The 19,440-nt window shown below is 45.9% G+C and overlaps 1 protein-coding gene across 12 annotated transcripts in view; it reads left to right on the plus strand.

The window, feature by feature from the left end:
* LOC125949902 (trafficking kinesin-binding protein milt) overlaps positions 1–19,440 on the plus strand; it is an 85,659-nt gene that overhangs the window by 59,590 nt on the left and 6,629 nt on the right. For 10 of the 12 annotated variants that reach the window (XM_049677374.1, XM_049677376.1, XM_049677373.1 and 7 more), the window contains one exon: positions 18,910–19,188. In XM_049677374.1, the coding sequence (XP_049533331.1) occupies positions 18,910–19,188 (279 nt within the window). Of the gene's footprint in view, positions 1–6,366; positions 8,083–12,807; positions 13,542–18,909; positions 19,189–19,440 lie in introns of those variants that run through there. The other 2 variants (XM_049677380.1, XM_049677372.1) reach the window with 2 other exon arrangements.

A 19,440-nucleotide genomic window follows, 5' to 3' on the forward strand; every position in this document is an offset into this window, starting at 1 on the left:
CCTGTGCTGTTGCTGCTGCTGCTGCTACTGCGTTCCTTTGACTTCGCATTCCTGTTGGAAATTCGCCCTCGGGGTTTGCTAAACAACTCGCAGGTTGTCTGAGCGCAGGCATTAGCCCGGGTTCTTTTTTTATGTTGCTGTATTTGCTCTTTCGATGACATGCATTAGCCTCCAGCGATAGGCTCCATTTACTGTGGCCGCTGCTGCCGCCTAGTAGTGTTAATACCCTAATGCTGCCTGCATAGGGGTGGTTCCCGTTATCTGCTGGCAATTATGTTGCCCTTTATGATACTGGCCAGGAGGAAGCGTGCGCATCCGATGCTTGCACAAGTATCCATTCCAGCTGAAGGAGGTACTATTGGTTTTGCAAATGAAAGCACGAAATCACGATTAGCTCCTTGCACGATTGATTGATAATTGACTGAATGTTTGCACTGATACTATTCGATTGCTTTCACTCAGTGATGCATATCAAACAAAGTGAAGGAATGAAAGTGTTCTTGCCACTTAGTTGCGCTCGCATGCCGAAAATCGGGCGCGGCTTCTCTTTAATTGTATGTTGAAGAATGAAAGCTAATTGAAATGAAATCAATAAGCTCAATTTTAGCAGACGGATAAGCCATTAGTCGAAACAATAACCAGCTAAAAAAGAACGTTTACGGGGTTGCTCAAGCGTTAGATTATGCATCCTTCCTAGCTAACAGCAACACTTTTCCAAATCACCCAATGGAGACAGTACGCTTGGGGGTTGGTTTTTGCTTTTCCAAGCGAAAGCATAATTTCCCCCCTTTAAAGGAAGGAGGGTTCGAGCTGTTGAAAGGTGATGGCTAATCAACTTCCCTGTGTCAACACACACGCCGATAGAGTTGTATGGACGTTGTTTATTTTAATTTTAACATTTCCACTCGGCTACGTGCGCTACGTAAATCGTTGGGTCCGGTTTCCTCCCCCCTAATGATACAACCAACGAATTGCTCACTTCCTAACATTGTTAGTCGTTAGACGGTGTGCGCACGGGGATCTTTCGAATAAATGGCAAACGATCTTCTCGTACGATTACGATTCCCCTGGGTGATCGTGGCTAGCACGACGACGATGTCTTTGCATGTTCCGCTTCGCTTCGCGCGGCTCACCACCATAAGCTTACAGCATAATTCATTGATTCGCGGATTCAATCCTTTGCGGCTCTAACGAGCAGCCACCGTTGTCTCCGGCAGTGTGCGCACTTTAATCAATATGCGCAAAGGGAAACTAAATAAGAAATCTATCGTTGTCTAGGCGCTCCAGCTTCTTCTGCGCAACACGCGGAAGTGCGTAGGTGCGATGTCACGAGACACGGATAGGAGAGGGGGTACTAGTGCGCCCGAATTGAATTGCTCGTTTGCCGATGAACTTTTCCCATAAATTGTCTCTCTGTGTGTACGGAGGGACGCTCGCGACGGTATTTTTGCTAATCATTCGAGGGTTTTCTCCGTTCTTTGCTGTGACCGATCGTGTGGCCGGAATCCGCACATTTGTAAAGGTTCCGAGAGGCACACAAAGCGAGGTGGTCAGTGGCAGTGATTTTGCATTTTGGTTTCACTTGCGTCGTTGCGTTGTTGTTTGGTTGGTTCGTCAATTTGCTTCTCTCTTCTCTCGCTCGGTAGCACCATCACCGTCACCGCCCTCCTTCGGTCACCTTTTTCGCACGGAGGCGCTGGAATAAATTGCTGCACAATGTTGAACAACACATTACCATCAGGCCACAGCCCACCAGTTTCTGTGGCTTCGGTTGCACGGCCAGCTCCCGGTGATGCGATCGGCACGAGGAAAGCATTTCTCGTCGGCCTGGGGGAGGCAGCGCCTATTGGCAGCGTGTGAACTGAATGTGGTGCCAATGAAACCATCACACGATCGGCGGCCCGGTGAGATTTATTTGTGCTCGCGACGACGACGACGCGCCATCGAAACTAAAGGGACCGACATCGAAACACACACGGAACGTGGGACGTGTGTGCGTCTGTGTTTTCCCTGGCGATCGTCGAATGCTTGCTGGCGGGTGTGTGGCGGGTGTTATGTTATGGCTGCGAAATAGCTTCATCCGAGTGTGGAGGAGATGAATTGATCCAATTTCTTCCCGTACACATGATCATCAGCACTACTGGAGGTGATGGTGTGTAGGGTGAATGAGCGTGTAGGAGATCGAGAGGAGGAGAGGGGTCGCTCACGACAGCATCATATTGGAGCATAAATTTGCAATCCTTTCGAATGGGAATGGGAATTGCTTCATTCGGTTTCTGCTTGTCTCTCTATCGGTAGGATTTTTCAGATGCTGCCAGTGGATGTTTAAAGGAATTTGACACTCAACACATGTATGCTCCAATTTAAAATATGGAAGCTGGATCAAAGTTTTTTAATTAAACTGATTATTTACGGTTTAGTTTTGTAACTGAGATATCAGTATCCGACTTTTGACTTTTCAACATTTTTCCAAACATGTACGAATAATTCTTTGCGTCATTGTTCGGCAAAAATAAAATGTAGTTTTCAATAGGAGATCATTTACTACTGTGTCCAAAAAGTAAGGTGACATTGGATGTATTTTGAAAGTTCCTTAATTTTTCTTCCAAATCATTTTTTTCGCCATCAATGTAATCCCTCCCAGACACAATGCACTTATGCCGACGAATTTTCCAGTTTTCTAAACACGCGAAAATGTCGTCTTTAGGAATGGCCTTCAGCACCTTTTTCGCAGCGGCTTGAATCTGCTCTATCGTGTCAAAACAGTGTCCCCGGAACGTAATTTAGGGCTTGTCTAATAGCCAGAAGCCAAATGTAACCAAATCAGGCGCATACGGTTTTATCGGAACGATATGAGTGAAAATATTGGCAAAAAAGTCACAGAAAACCAACGAAGTGTTAGATGGTGCATTATCGTGATCGAACACTGACGCGCTTAAGATGAAAAACATTCTTCCAAATGTAATTAGCGGATATGTTTGATATGCAAATATCATCAACAAAGTCTCTTTTTGTTAATCGATGGTTTTCCAACACCAAATCTTTGATTTTTTTGGACGTGAACTGCATTGATTGTCGTTGGTGGTCGTCTAGAGCGTTCTTCCTCTTCAAAACGTTCCCGACCCTCCTGGAAGTCTTTCCACCAAGTGTAAATAATGTTTATTGGCGTAGTATCGTCACTAAAGATATTCTGTACCATTCACATTGGTATATTTGCAGCAGAAAAAATATTTTTAATGCAAATTCTTTGTTTAAAAATTTGCGACATGGAGAAAAACGAAGAATGCACTTTTAGCAGTTCACAAAAAAATACGTATCTCAAACACTAGTGAATATTTTGACGTGAAACTTGCCATGGTTGTCAATAACAGTGCTGACAACATATAAAAAATACAAAACTAAAGATATCCTTTTACGCGGGCAATTTGGACACCGTGTCACCTTCCTTTTTGGACACAGTAGTATTCCATATCTCTGCATTCACCGAAGTACGACTTTTCAAGTGCATGTTCTATTGATGCAAAAAGAAATAATGTTACTCATTTTGAAAGCACTGGTTTGTAGCGTTGTCGATGCGTTGTCATGATTGTATATAAATATACCGTTTCTTAAACCCTGTTTCTGGTGAACTCAGTTTATATATTTCCAGTAGGTCACGGTAAATTTTGCACTTCTTGTTTTATCATAAAGAGTGTAAAAAATCTGATGCTGTTATATCTATTTATTGTTCTCAGATTCGTTTGGTTCCTATCACAATCTAATTCAAAACTGATCGCTTTTGATATCGTTCAATATGAACATAACGATATCTGTTTCCAGTACTAATGGTATCACTAACTGCTAATACACCTGACAATTGTTCAACAAATAATCCATCCTTCTCGTAATATTGATCACAATCTCTTAAGCTAGATGAAACTGAAAGCACTGACAGCCCATATCCATGCATTTTCTTTTGTTTCCCTATTCCCGGATGAGAAGCGATGCTCTCGCTATTCGCTCACGGATGCTTTTCCTGCTGAGGTCACCTTGCTTGATCATCCGTGGTCCCTGGTCAAAAACATTGTTTTCATTTTCCAATTTCCGCCCAAACGGAATACCCGCGGAACGAACGCTCCTTTTCCCTTTGGTGTGGTGATCATTTCCTTCGCAGCAGCAACAGCAGCAACGGTGGCGATGGTTGTTCTTGCCGAAGCATATTATGATACACTTTCTCGCTGCACTGCACGATCACTTTTCTTTATCTGTCCGCCCTTTCCCTTGGGTTTTTGGATGGCAAGAGCCCGGGAGTGCAGTGTGTAGAGCCGTCGAAACAGTTTTAAATCCCTTTCTCCTTCGTCTTAATATCGCTACAGAATAACTCGGTTGGGCGTGGTGTGGTCCGATTGGGGACACTCTTTGCCGGCGTCACGAAAGCGTTTGCTGTCGTTTTCGTTTGCGCAACTTTCGCCGATTTTGCGCGATGTAATTCTTACCTCTGCCAATGCCAAAACATTGTTTATCACTATGGTTTTAGGTCCCGTCCCTTTAATCATGGAACCAGCATGAGCTAATCGCAGCGCCGTGCTACGCTTCACCATTCCGCGGTCCTTTGGGAATCGGGGAAGGAGATTAATGTTACCACAGCACGCCCAAGACACGGTACGCCCCGGCAGAGAGGAAGTCTGTGATCACGAATTGCATTTTGTCGCTCGTTCGGTCGCATTTTAGCGGATTAATCGAGAGACGGAAGAATGATCCAACGACCGGAGTGGCTGGGCCCCAAACCCCAATGGGCGGATTATGCACAGAGGAGGTTGCCGAACTGCGCGTTCTCACCTCCCTCTCTCGCTGCCCATGGCCGTGACTGTGTCATTACTGGAGGTTGGATGTTGTTTTTCGAGGGTTTGCCGTCGTCCAATTTTACGCTCTGCGTCGCTCCGCGTACTTTATGCACGAACATTGCGTAAATCGCTTCTTCACGTCCGGACATAAGAGCCGCTACAACGCCCCGGTGGGGACTCTGTTGCGGCCGGCCTGTATGTGAGCTGTGGGAAAGCCACAGCTCCAAGGTTTACTTTTCACCTTCAACGGAAGTGTGCGATCGGTCGAGGAAATCGAACGCGAACGAACGAGCGCACAGAATTTTTGCGTCGTTGGCGTCGTTTCTACGTTCATTTCCCATTCGTTTGCTCCAATAATTAGGCTTCCTCCTTCATCCTCCTTCGGTGTCGTGGTCATTGTGTGGTTTTTCATTTTGTTGTTTTATCTTTCTTGTACGCACTGGACTTGAAGTTTACAGCCGAGCAGCACAAGAGGCCATCACTTTCATCGCGCACCTGTGGCGCTCGTGTGAAAGAAAAGATAATCCAACATAAAGTGTCAAGCGTGACCAATCTGATGGCGAATATATTCGCCCTTCTTTGATCGCCAGTTGATGACGCTGATTTAACGCTGCCGGAGATGAAAAATATTTTAAAAATTGAAATTTATTCCTCTCGCAGACTACCACCGGGTGTGTATAAGAGTTGACGGGAGTAGTTTGTTTGCATAGTGCATCATATTGGCTGCTGCCTGGCCACATTAAAAACCAACCATAATACGACAGAACTCCCACGGTCGTCGTCCGATGGGAGCGAGGAGGCTCATTTCGGGTTTTGTTTTCATTCGACATCGTGCACTCATTTCCTGTGCTCATCCTCTCTTCTACGGCCAAGCGCACACGGCACGGGAGCCCGAATTACGTGAGAAAGAACCATCGAAATGTCAGAAGAGGTGGAAGCCTTGTGACTCGTGACTCGTGCTGCCCAGTTAGTTGTTCTGATGATGCCTTCCGATGCGTTGATCTCTACCACCCCCCAGCGTTGGCTGGCTCATTAACCTACACGATCAGCCACACTGGCAGAGACAGGAGCGCACATCGGTGGAATGTGCGATCAACAACCTTTTTGGGAGAGGGGAACTGCCTCACAATCTAGATACACGATTTTCCACGATGATGAAACATTTTCTCCGTCTAGCAAACACATGCACAGACCGTTCTTTTCCGACGGACATAAATCCGTGGAGGATTATTCGTGCGCATATTAGTGGATGGAGGTGGCGCACAGTTTGCCATTTCCATTCTGGCAAACGGTCGCGCCGTCACAACAGATTCAAAAAGGCGGAACGGAAAGAATGCAGAACCCGCGAGAAATGATGCTGGTTTGGGATGGGTTGATGGGTAGGATTATTTAATTTACTGCCCCAAAAGCTAAGCCTAATGACTATGCTGAAGCATAACGTCAACATTTTATGACGTGATGATAACCTCATAAAGTGAACCATTTTTTTAATGCTGATACAAGTCACTGACTTTTCACGATGGCACTAGTCGTTTACGGGCAATGAACTATGAACATTTAAGTTCGTTGTGTGTTTTGTTACGGTTTCTTGGAGGTATCAACCATTTGTATCAGATAACGTGGCGTGTTACTAATTTTCCTAGCTTTTTTTAAGAATAATCTCTTTGCTAATTATTTTATCTTCCACCGAATATTGTTCCAAATGTATATTGTTAACTGTAGACATCTGCCACTGTAGGTAATGTAGAAGTAGCACAATTCAAATAAGCAACAAGTAAATTGCGTTACTTGAAACAATCAATTGTCCAGACCGTTTCAATGCTCTCGATCCGATGTAGAAGATTCATTCAAGCCTTCACGTTGTTTGTTTTTCCAAAATTTGGCATCCATTGGTGTGTGGGGGCGTGTACAGTTACATACCATGTTGTAACACTTTTAGTGGCATTTCGTTCCCCTCATGCTCCATTGCATCCACATAAACGAAACCAATTATCGATGCTTCCAAGACGACGTGGACCATCCATTTACTCAAAATGCTTTCCGATTTTCCATGGTGGTTCCATCTTTTTTTAATCCGATTCAGCGCAGTAGAACGGAACGGAACTCGTGGCGACCACCGAGAAAGAAGAAAGCAATTTGAAAGCATAAAATCATGTCCCGAATCCATAGAAAACGATGGACTTTAAAGTGTGACCTAACTTCGCGAGGGAGAAGCTAGAAGTGCCCCTGTCACATCGCATAGCAGTACGATCCACGCTCTAATCCGCTGATGCGTGTCCAGGTGTCATCTACTCTAGCACCGGTGTATGGTTTCAATTCTCTCTATTGTTTCACCATTCCGTACCTGATCCCTTCCTAAGCCTTTAAGCAGTCGGGGCGCGGGTTCAGGTGATGATACCGTAATGGAAACTATCCTGCGTCTTAAATGAATTTTCCTCTTTTTCATTGGAATATGTCGCACACTCTGCGCTCTGTTCGATAGTTATAGCGTGCTAAGGTCAACATTATAGTGGCTACAATACAAACGTTACGATATTACACCGTAACTACAATGCGGCAATATTCCGTAAAGAGAGCGCACACCTTTCCTACGCAATGACGACACATGAACGCCCGGACAGACACACACATACCAATCCGCGGTCAGCTTGTATGTATTCGTGTGATGTAGAAGGAAAAGCGGTCGTCCCTAAGCCATCCGCAGGACATGCCAGGAGGGTAATGCGAACGCCCCAAGCCCAGTTTTCGTTTGACATTTCGTGCGCGTGGAAGGAAAACGAGCTCTCTGTGAATTAAACTCGAGCATACGAGCGACGCAAAAAAAGGCCAACAATATATATCTTGGTGTGTTCCTAAAATTGATATAGTGATAAGTGAAGTTGTTTTCCATACACTGCCATCCCTACCAAGCTGTGCCAAACAGGATGTAAACCTTTCACGATGAGCATTATTGTGAAATCATTCTAAATAGTTCGCTCCGAGTGGTAAACAGAAAAAGAAATCCAAATAATTGTCGGAAAAAAGAAAGTGAAACCCAAAAAGGACGTCCCAAAGGACGCGTTTGGTGGTTGTGTGGCGTACGTGCGTTTTGGCATTGTTGGTGGTTGGTTAAGGGAACACGGAAGTCGCGGACCAGATCGGGGAAAAACCGTGGGTACAGCGTAAAAAGGACGAGCTTTATCGATCATTTTCGTCCCACCAACAGCAGATGTACTGCCTGTTCTTGAACTACGGAGCAGCAACGACGGACCAAAACCAGGTGCCTGTTGTTGATATGTTGAATGTCAAATATTCGCTACCCATCAATATACTTCACGTCGTGCACCCTTAGGCCTGGTGGTCATCATCTATCATTCTTTACGAGCACACGTTTATGGTTTGCCTTCTGGTTGCTCGATGGTTTAGCTTTTTCGCATTCATTATTTAATGCAATATGCGTGTTTGCTTTCACACTCAATAGCTGCTGATGCTGCTGCGTTAATATTTCACTCATCATCACCCTCTAAACCACCAGCATCTCATCGCCTTCAGGTTGCGTGCTGCTGCATTACCGCTATAGCTGCTTTCTTTCCCTCACTAGTGCGCATGTTCTGTTTTTTCCGTAGAAAGGAGGGATTTTCCTGTCTGAACTGAGGAAGGGACGAGCACGATGGGGATGTTTGGTTTTGCCGAGAATTTCGCAATGCTTTGTTATGCCGAGAAGTACATTTCGATGTTACGCGCACTTCTTGTAGCTAGAAGATCATAAATCACACAAGAGGGGGGAAACATTTTCAGTTTCTTTTAAAAAAAATCCATAACGTCTTCTTTTGCGCCAGGAGTTGAAATCGTAATGAGATTTTCTCGATTTAATACAACTTACTTCATTTACTCGGTTGTAGTACGTTTGTTATGAGATAACGCAATGAAAAAGTACATTACAATTAGTAGATAAGATAAAGTTACATAACAAGATCGCATCCCTGGCGAGCATAACAAAACATTGAACCACTTTCCCTACATACGAGCATATCGCTCTCGGGAGTGAATTCTGCGCAGCATCCACTTGCACTGTCTCTCTCAGTCTCACTCTCTCTCTCAATCTCTCTTTCGGTCGACCCCAACATTCTGGTGACGTTCATATATCGTGAAATCCCAGACATTGAGGCACCCATTGAGAGAGTGTAATACGGAAAGCACATTTTCCATCCCAATTTCTTGTACAATTTCCTCTGTCAAGCGATTGTCACTTCCTGAGGGGGCAACATTATCAGTTCCGATCAGTGGTCCGGTCCAGCCCGGCCCTTCATTACAGCATAAGCGTGTGCCGTGCTCCTAATCGATTTTAAGCGACGATTACGACATGATAAGCCTTCAGTCTGCTGCGCCCAGTGTATGTGGTGTTGTGTGTCCCCCGCCGTGTGTCCGGTGAAAAGCTGAGAAAATTCGGCTTCGGGAAATGGTGCTGTTGGTTCGGGTGTCCGGCCGTTGAACAGTGAACTACTGTGGTGCAATATCTGGAAGGAATCATGATTTGATAATTGATCGTTGCGTTTTTCCATCACAAATCTGTTTCCTCTCGCGACCACCTCCTCCGCCTGCTTTCCCTTTCGGTGTACCCCACAGCACGCTCCAATCATGGGAACAACCGGGCGTCTCGAGCTTTCGTTGGTTCCTCCTCCACCCCTTCTTTGGGTGATTGATTTGTGACGATAACCCAACCGAAATGAATTGGTGGAAAATTTGTTCGAATATCAAAGTGAAAATTCAGTGGCCCCAGGCATCATGTGTCCAGCAGAAGAGGGGGAGGGCTGGTGGTCCGGATGGTGAAAAGTTGTGGAGTGAAAAGCTATCAGTTTTGAATCCCTTTTGTACCGGTGGACATTTGCTTCTGCTGGTCTTCGTTTTAAAAGCAGAGCAAAGATCGATCTTAATGCGCATGTGTTGCAGTTTTTAATTGGAAATTGCCCGGTACAACACACACGAAGCAACGGAGATGTGTGTTTCGTCGAGAGGAAAACAGATGAAAATAGGAAATAATGTGCTTCATGCCGATCCAATCCGTTGCCATTGATTGAGTGTTCAAAAAGTCTCAGAGACTTAAAGATAATTTTCACTTTGCAGCGTGGCAAGAGTCCTACTCCGCAAATAGAACAGCAGAGACGGTTTGTACTTTTTTTTCGCATATTTTCGACAACTTACCCTACTAGCCGTGGCCACACGGGGCGAAAACCCTAGCGCAAACGAAAAAATTAATGCCAAAACGGTTTCGCTTAACCCTTACACGCTGTCAAACTTTTATACGTCCGCGGACTTTTTCGCTGAACCCTTGACGCTATCGAACGCTTTATTTACGAAAATGTAGGTTCTTTTCGTATTGTTTTTGCATTTTTAATATAAATATAACAGCAACAGCAACAAAATCGTTAAAAACTGCAAAATTTATTCGGAAATCAACTTCAGCGGCCAAAACACAGATGAAAACAATACGTTTGACATTTCGGCATAAATTTTCGGGTTTTTACCCCTGCCACACGAAGCGAAAACATTTTGGCATTAATGTGCAAATTTGCGCGCAAATTTTCGCCCCGTGTGGCCACGGCTACTGAGCATGATAGCTCTAGGGGTAAACAGTCAGACAAATGAATGGAAGCCTCGCAGCAGCCTCGTACTATTATGTGGCCTCGGCCTCTACTACTGTAGGTAGAGGAAAGCCTACCATTTTCCATTTTCAATAATTGGTCCATCCAAGTGGAAGGTAATCGGTGCTGCTGCTGCCGCTGCTGGTGGTTGTGTTGTAGCGATCGAAGGTAATGTTTCCGACGAGTTTAAAAGGTCTACAAACCAACAGTAAGCCCGGTCCAGGCTCGAACGAGAAGCTGTCGTTTGGAGGATGGACGTAATCTCCAAGTTCGGTAACCAACTGGGTCTACGTCGAACGTCGAAGGTCATTTACCTGTCATTTGACCGGACAACCGGTATGGGCATACTTTTCACCTCTCTCTATCCCTCACTCTGCTGCTCTGCTGTTCCAGTTCCTGACTGGCGCTATTTGTAATTGTTTTTCGTTGATAGCTCCGCAATGCTAAGCGTTTTTGCTATACTCTGCACTATGTCGTCATTTGGGGCATACGATGGCAGCAGCGACGTGCGATGCCACGAAGATTCATTGACCCATTCATATCGTCGTCATATTGCAGTGTTGGATGATGAAATCGAGCTGAAGAAAACTTTCATCCGCGAAAATGCGTCACATGCGCCACAACGATTGCGTTGCCTTGCGAAGAATTCTTTGCATTTCATGGCCGTTACTGCATACTACAGCCAACGGAAATAGAGAAACAGGTTCATCAGACATCTTTTGCCGTCATGTTTTTGCTGCTTCCCTTGTTCACAGACCCATGTAACAACAGACATGGTAGATAACATCTCCAACTGCAAAGAGCAATCATTATCCCCTCAAGAATGTTGTACTGCCGGCTTGGGGCCACAACAACAATATATTACGCCCATTACGGCTGCCCTTAATCAGCCAAGAACTAGATGTGTACCACCCATTGGCATAAGAAGGGAGAGCAGCCTACACAATACACATGACGCTTACCCACCGGTAGAAAGAAAAAATGAGGTCACAAATGCATTGTGCATTCGATGAGTACATCCGTCAGGGATGGATTGCATCAATCTGTCTTTCCGCGGCTCCCGTATCCCATCTTATCGCATTACAGTTAATGCAGGTGGCAGGTGTCAACCCGCTGGCAAAAGGAATGCCCCTTTTTTCTTGTCTTCCTGCCGTCCGCGGGACCCGCTTTCCCACTTACCCGATGGTAGTAGCGCCCTGTTGTGTCCTACTTTGGAGTAAATCGACCTTTTTCCGTCCTCATCGCTCCATCCAGCGGATGGACGTGATTTATTCCGTCATTCTCGCTCATCTGTAACAAACCAGGCGACAGAGCTCCAGTGGAGGAAATGGAATTGAGCGACATTAAAAAGAAAAAGCGAATTATAAATCAACCCTAGTGGTGATGGTGCTGCTGCTACCCTTGGCAGTGACCGTGTACCGCTTGCTCTTCATGAGCATTAACCATTAGGAAGTGAGAGAGTTACGATGCCGCGTGCAGATGACTAATGAGAGCATCTCACATCATCTGCAAACTCCGCGAAGGGATGAGGGCATTCCGAAGAGCTAATTTGACATTATAGCGAGCATATCCCCATGCTGTAATGCCGCAAAACTGGCTGACTTCCATGCTAGTCCATTAGGGGAAGGTTATCATACATCATCTTCAACAGACCTCTGCATTCTCTCCGCATAGAGATGCATGCAGATGCACTCACATTTGGCGAGACATTTGCATTGTCATAGGAGAACTAGGTGTAGTGTAGTCATCAAAAACAAAAAACGCATCTAACCATTGCTTGAATCAGTCGTTAGGCATGAACCCCGGGCATTGGATACGTCTCGCGAGGGGCAATTTCCACGATTATGATTCACCTTCCATCTACGATACAACACAACCCGTTGTTTCAATTGTTGCTGCTGCTGCAGAGCTACCATCCATCCGGGCGGTAATACAATTTGTGCCGCGTCTTGCTTTGCAACAAAATGTGTGTGTGTTCTGATTGTAGACAGCGAAGCATCTACGTCTACGATATTAGATAACGTTACCCCGCTCTCTTCCTGTGGCGAGAGTAATTTACTTGTGCTTGTGCGTTAAGATGTACCGCACAGACTATAGCTGCAGTACTCTCCGTGTGGACCGTTATGCAAATGTAGACCGTTCTACCAGCGGCCGTATTCTGTTTGGTGCAGCGAGTTCGGGTTCCGGACAGAGGTTTTTGCACGAAAATGGGGCAATCATAATTTGATTATTTATCCTCCTCCCCTCTGCGCCTAGTTGTTCGTTCTGCCAACGGGAAAATGGGTTTGGAAAATTAGATGCAGCTCAATGGATTGGCTTTACGAGAAAGACCAGCTCGTCGGTTGGTCGATGGTCGGTTAGTCCGCCGATTTGGGTTGAAGAAACCGTTTATCAATCACGCTGTGTGTGGTAGCGTAACAGTAGGAATCATATCTGGAAAGCGCTGAGCCTTTAGGTTGAACGATCCATTTCTTACGTAAAACCGTTTATCTTGATACTCTCTAGAAGCAACAACAGCGACAGTCAAATTAGTCCAACAAATGCCGGACACAGGAATCGTATTAAACGAGATCAATTATTAGTAATTAGTGTAAGATCGAGTTACGCGTAGAATCTACATAAAACGCAACCAACGATATGCTGTCCCGCGCGGTAAAAGTGTTTCGCAAGAAAAGAACTAAAAATTCCTCGGCCAACCATGAGGACGATGGTGGTGAAGATAATGACACGAACGTGAGTGAAACGGAGACGGATGCGGATGATCGTAGCTACCAATCCGAACCGCTGGTCCCCTCGGATGGTGAAGTGAGTGAAGCAGCTTCCAGCATTGCGTCCGCTGTTTCTTATCCTCGGCGAACCAAACGGCAGAACAGATCACCCAAATCGACCGCCAAACGCCCCAATCCTGCCCCAAGTGAGACCAACGGCAGCCACGGCAGTGTTGTGACTTCCACGTCTCTCTTCTCGGTACTGCGCCGTGCAAGATCACGATCCCGATCGACGTCAACGGTGTCAGTGCAGTTGACACCCAATGCGCGGGATGGCGCTGATCGACAGCATCATCATCCGGTGTCTGCAATGCTGCCGACATCCAAAAGTACGCTAAGTAGTAGTAGCAGCAGTGATCGTTGTGCCAATGGTGATGGAACTGCCGTCGAATGCCGACAGCTGAAATATCGAGAAGTACCCGAATCTCGATCTCGTCGCACCGATAATGATGTTGGGTCTGCTGATGATCCTCTTGTCAGTAGATACCATCACGGTGAAGGAAAGAGCGGTGGTGTGGTGGGACTTGGTGATGTTAAAAGTGAGCAAGGTTTGCATATACACGATCACACCGTACCGTCATATTTTGCGTTGCTTCGCTACTGCATTCTGTTGGCATGTCTTCTGTCAAGTGGTTTTGGGGCCTTTGGTTTATCTTTTTCTATACTCTATCACCTACTGTGTGTTTGCAATTTCTTTATGTTTTACTATTGTGTGCATTTTTTGGTGTTTCTGGAAATTGGTTTATCACTTTGTGTGTGTGTGTGTTTGTTGATTTGTTATTTACTATTTTACTACTTATCTATTGTTCATATTACAGATCATAAACTAATGAGCTGGTTGTGCGGTTGCGTAAACCTGCATAAACTCATCAACAATTAGCTCAATAATAGCATAAGGATCAGTGTATGGTGGATTGCGATCGCGAACGGTCTTCGAAGCGAAAGCTACTACGAACCACCAGCAACGCACATGATTGGCGTTTGTATTGAATTGTCCTCGAACGCAGTAGGCCCACTTGTGTGTTATGCAAATTGTAATAATTTCTCTTGCAAAACAACAACCGCCGCAACTACACTACAAACTAATGCACAAGAAAACGCCCTTTTCTTGGTGAAAGAAAACGTGCTACGTGCCTTCCTTTCCGTTGGTTGGGCCTAAGGAGTGTTATCCAATTTAGAGATCTTGTTCTCAGTCTGGTCGCGGCTGGTGTAGTAGCCGGGCGCCACTAATTGCATTCGAACGCAAAGTAAATGGAAGTAAAATTAAATTAAAGACAAGACCCATTTTTAACGACCACAAGTTTCGCTTTTTTTCACCGGATTATAGCAAACACCAGCACCTATATCGCTGATCAAGAAAACATTCCACAGCACAGCAAGTGCTGGGGAAGGGTGAAGGAGTTCGGGGCGCGTCTAGCATCGCCATACACTCCACCACCACCCATTCGTTTGAACTTTTCCTCTGATTAACAATAAATATTTTAATGGCCTTTTTGGAGGATATGGTACCACCGCCGCAACCAATAGACGAGCTAACTCTGAGCCCTTGGCCAAGGTGTGGTCGCTGAGCTGCCTGCTCGTGAATGGAGTGTGCGCGCCAGCGATCCTCATCTCTTGCGCCTGGGAAAATGTTGCCCGTTTCTCGCCAGCTCCAACGCGAGCTCGCTAAGGGTGCTGGAACCTTTAGGAATCAATGCTCGTGGTGAAGGGGCACCAAGCAAGCAGAGCACTATCAGCAGCACCCGCAACAACAGGTTGTCTGGAGGCGGCGCGATGAGAAGGGTAGCGATTGACTTCTTGGCGTCCGCTTTACCGCACACAATGTTTGGCCTCTGGCGAAGGCTTAACCTGTTGATATTTTGCTGTCAGTGCAGTTCCCTCTCGTTTATTAGCGTTGCTGCAACCCTGCCGAAAGCGATAGCGCAGTGATCGTGTCTTTGCCTTAGATACACCAGTGATAGGTAGGACTCCTCTCCCCGAGGGTGAAGGAAACAGTGAGAGCTTTGAAGGTTAACGTTTCCAGAAGACGAGATCGGTCTGGGTCCTATCTTGGTAGAGATCGCATCTTCCACACTTTTTGTCCGATCCTTAGACCTGGCCTGGGTTGAATCTGAGTTGTGTTTCGCTGCTCTTTCGCTTTCAGCAGCGCCACATCATACACCCGGGAAGAGGTGGGCTCTGATGCTGCCGTACCTCCGTGGTGCGATTCTTCATCCTGGTATATTGAACCGTCGGAGAGGCACGAGAAGAAGATTGCCAACGGGGGCAGGTCTAGCTGTGGTTGCAGAGGAGAAACTCCTCTCGAGTTTTTCCACTCTGCCCTGCCAAAGGTCTAATTAGAGGCCACCATGGGTGCTCATGGTTTGATGGTGTAGACTGTTTCGTTTTTGCTTTCGATAGAAGCAGCAACTGCAGCAGCACCAGCAGCTTACCTTTATGGTAAAGAGGTCTATTGGCTCAAGATCAGCTTTTAAGGGGTCTCACCGAGCCTCACCCGGTGATTCCGACCGGTGATATTGCAAGTGAAAGGTCGAAACGATTCCAATTGAACGTTGACGGGGGCTAATAAGAAGCTTTCGTTTGTTTGTTTCATAAGCGGAGAGAAGAAGGTAGGATGCGCCCGCAGCAGGCACCACAACTTCCTCGCTGCCGGAGGTCAAATCCCCATGCGGATTATCGGTCGAGATGTGGCATTGATAATTGGAGCTTGTTGGCAACGAAAGTAGTTTGATTGGGGAAGCGCGATACGATGCTGCCGTCGTGTTTGATTGTTTTTGACCCCTAGAGCATCGATCGCAGAGCAGATCGCGTCTATCTAGATGAACGATCTTAGGACAAGGGCGTGCAATTACCTTAGAAGGATGGTAATCCTCCTCTGGTTGTGCGTTCATGGGGAACTAGGACGAACGAATCTGGAATGTTTGAGAACAAAGTGTCACTTGCCCCAATCTTCGTGCTTGGTATTCGCAAACTCCATGCTTTTCATTTGTCAACACGAACCTCTAGGTGATCAATAATTTGGTTTGGACTCACGGTTTTCAGTTTTCCCAACAGAAAATGGGGCCCTACTCCAAATGTTACAGTCATCGCACGACGACCATGACGTTGGAGTCGATTATTAATTGGAATCTTCGAGCGATCCTATCGCGCAATGAGTTGCGTTTGAGGCACGACGTAGGCACGACGATGTAACAACCGCTCCAACAACCAATCATTCTTCTCTCGAACCACGACAATCCGATAACGATCTGAACGATTTAGCCTCAGGAATTTTTGCCAAATCGCGAACACCACGAGCTTTGCTAACACCAAGTGCCAGTGGTGCCGGGGCAGCTAGGTGTGACTCCTTTCGTGACCCAGCTATGAAGAAAACAGGTACGAGATGGAAAACAAATGGGCAAGGAATTTGCTTCCATCCCGCTATTGTTGTTAGTGTGACATTTGCACAGTTGCTTGCACTGCGGTGGGCCGGTTGTGAACAAGACAATCGTCTATCCACCGCAGTGGTGCTCTTCGGAGGTTCACCTCAGTGATGTGTTTCGATTCGATTGTTGCTTACAGTGAATCGTTTTTTCCGAGACACAAGGCAGACACCGGAATAGACCGATGGGGATCATGTTACATTGTTATTGTGGCACATTATGCCGGGATTTATCCTGGTGCCAAGTGAGCAGCACGACCTATTCCGTAGAAGGGCGAAGAGCAGTTCATCATGTGGAAAGTGTGTGTGTTTTTGGCACCCCGGGCAGCAGCAACAGCAGCGCTAGTCTTCGGTCAACGGATGGTCTAATGCCACACAAAAGCTGGATTAAAAGTAAATGTTGCATAATGTCTTCATTAGAAAGCCTGGAACAACGGGATCGTCGCGGTCACGAAAACATCACTGTCAGAGGTCCCGTGATCCGTTTTCAACTCGATCGTCGAGTGGAACACCATCAGCACTTCGTGGGGAGGGAGTTTGGATGGACAGCTTATTTGTTTGCAGAACCCCGAAGAAACACGATTGGGGCTGATTGAGCTCTTCGGTGGGGGGTTACGTTTTCATTAATCTTGTTCCCTAATTAGATTTGATGTCTCGCCGCAGCTGACGCTATTGAACGCATCGCAGTTTGATAGGATAATAGCACGTTACGTTACCCCCGGGAACTATTTTAATTCTTCTTCGATTCAGTTCGTCAAGTTGGAAAGAGATCAATTGATACTAGTTTCACACTACAAGGGAAAGAACCGTTTTCGATACAGGCCCTATAAACAAAATCAAGGTGTCTTTAAACTTAAACATTCCCCGACCATTACTTTTATCTATGGATTTATACAATGGATTGAAAATCAGAAATTTCACTTGTTCTTTACGAACATCTAGGGAATTCTAATACGCAAAGTTCTCTCAGTTGCTGAGCTTTCAAAGATACGATTCTAGAAGCTTGGGAAAGTATGAAAAAAATGTATGGAAGAAAATTGTAGTGGTCATGGTTATCGATGTTAGACGGAGCATAGCTTATGTCATAATTGGGATCATTTACTAAAACACTTAAAGCATCAACAGCAATTGCAGCACCACCAGCAGTATCTTAAAAGCAAACGAGAAGCATGTAAAAGCTTTCTTCCGCAGAAGAAAAGGACTATAAACAACACATAGGTGCGCAAAAATCTAAATAAACCATAACTATGCTCTTAGTAAAACGCGCGCACAGCGAGTGCCGGTTGGTTTGCGATGGTTAATGTTTTTTTTGTTTTTGGTTTTCTCCTGTCCAACCTGTACGCTTTTCACGTCACGTCGATCTTTTGCCCGCCGGCAACGTCTGTCCATCCGTCACGAGTGGTTGGAAAACTGGAGCAAACGGAGCAGAAGGCCCCCCCCGTTTACCTTTCTTTGAAGGTTGTTTTTGGAAAATATGAGCAGAAGATTGTGTAACACCAAATGGTTACACCAAGCACAAACACCACACAACTTCTGCATCATCCCTTCGGTGTGTTTTCACATCTTCTGTCACTTCTTTGGGGTTCCATGTTCCTCTGAATGGCCATTTCTTTCGTGCCATCAAACCACCAACAATTATGCTGCCTGATGCGCTGCTATTGCATCGCGTTAAAGATGAATGTTTTTGTTTTAAAAGCATTGAAAAAATCACACAAAACCACATTAGGTGGACACAATGCGGAATTGGTGTGGAGAGGGGTTACTTGAAGCGGCACTAGATACAGAACACGTTTCAGGAGGGTGTGAAGTGGTTAAGTAGGGTTTTCGCGCATTCAAACACGTTTCCTCGTTTTGCTGGTGGTTTGTTTGTGCAACGAGAGTGTGTGTAGTTTTGTGCATTCCCTTGAGGTCGTTTTGGGATACTCAGTTTCGGTTACTTAACAGGTCCGTTCGTGCCTAGTTATTGCGTTAGGTTGTTTGTAAGGTCGATCTTATCTATCGTTTGTCTGTGAACTTTTGATCGTGGAATTGTGGATGCCGAATTGAACCTACAGTTTTTAATGTTTCCGAATGCTCGAATCACTCAAAGTTGCGCACACTCTTTATTTGACGTACACAGACATTGTCTATCAATGTCCAAGAGTAATGGTGTTTGGAATGACAGATTTTAGTAGTGTAATGAAATTTGAAGCCCTGCATTTGAGTGCATTCTTTGATTAATTTCGCGACGCTCCATACTAATGACAATGTTTTACATTTCTTTCTCCTTTCGACAGTTCTATGCGGTAACCGAGTGAGCCAAATGACCCGCACGTACGATGACATCGACGCTGTAACCCGCCTGCTGGAAGAGAAGGAAAAGGACCTCGAGCTGACGGTGCAGATTGGCAAGGAGCTGTTGGCGCAAAACACGCAGCTAGAGAACCGCGTTACCGAGCTGGAGCAGGAGCTGCGCGGTACGAACGAGAATCTGGCCCAGCTGTCGCATGAGCTGCACCAGAAGAACGAACTGATCGGCATCCTGACCAACGATGCTGATGATAGCAGCGAAAATGGTACGTTTAGGCGTCAACGATCTGGAATCTGATCGAACGTCGTATATGGAAACACGGGTACACGATAGCACTTGGTTGCGTCTCGCAAACGCACCACCGAGAGCACGACTAGCGAACGTGCGAGCAGCCACTGTTTGGCACATTCGTCTTTAACACTTAATCATTCGACATAAACGGAGCATTGTTTGCGTTTCGTAGCCATGCGAACGAATGGGCGAGTGCGGTTTTAAGTGATAAGCAACACGACGAGAG

The sequence above is a fragment of the Anopheles darlingi genome, chromosome 2 (assembly GCF_943734745.1).
Source record: "Anopheles darlingi chromosome 2, idAnoDarlMG_H_01, whole genome shotgun sequence".
Lineage (NCBI taxonomy): Eukaryota > Metazoa > Arthropoda > Insecta > Diptera > Culicidae > Anopheles > Anopheles darlingi.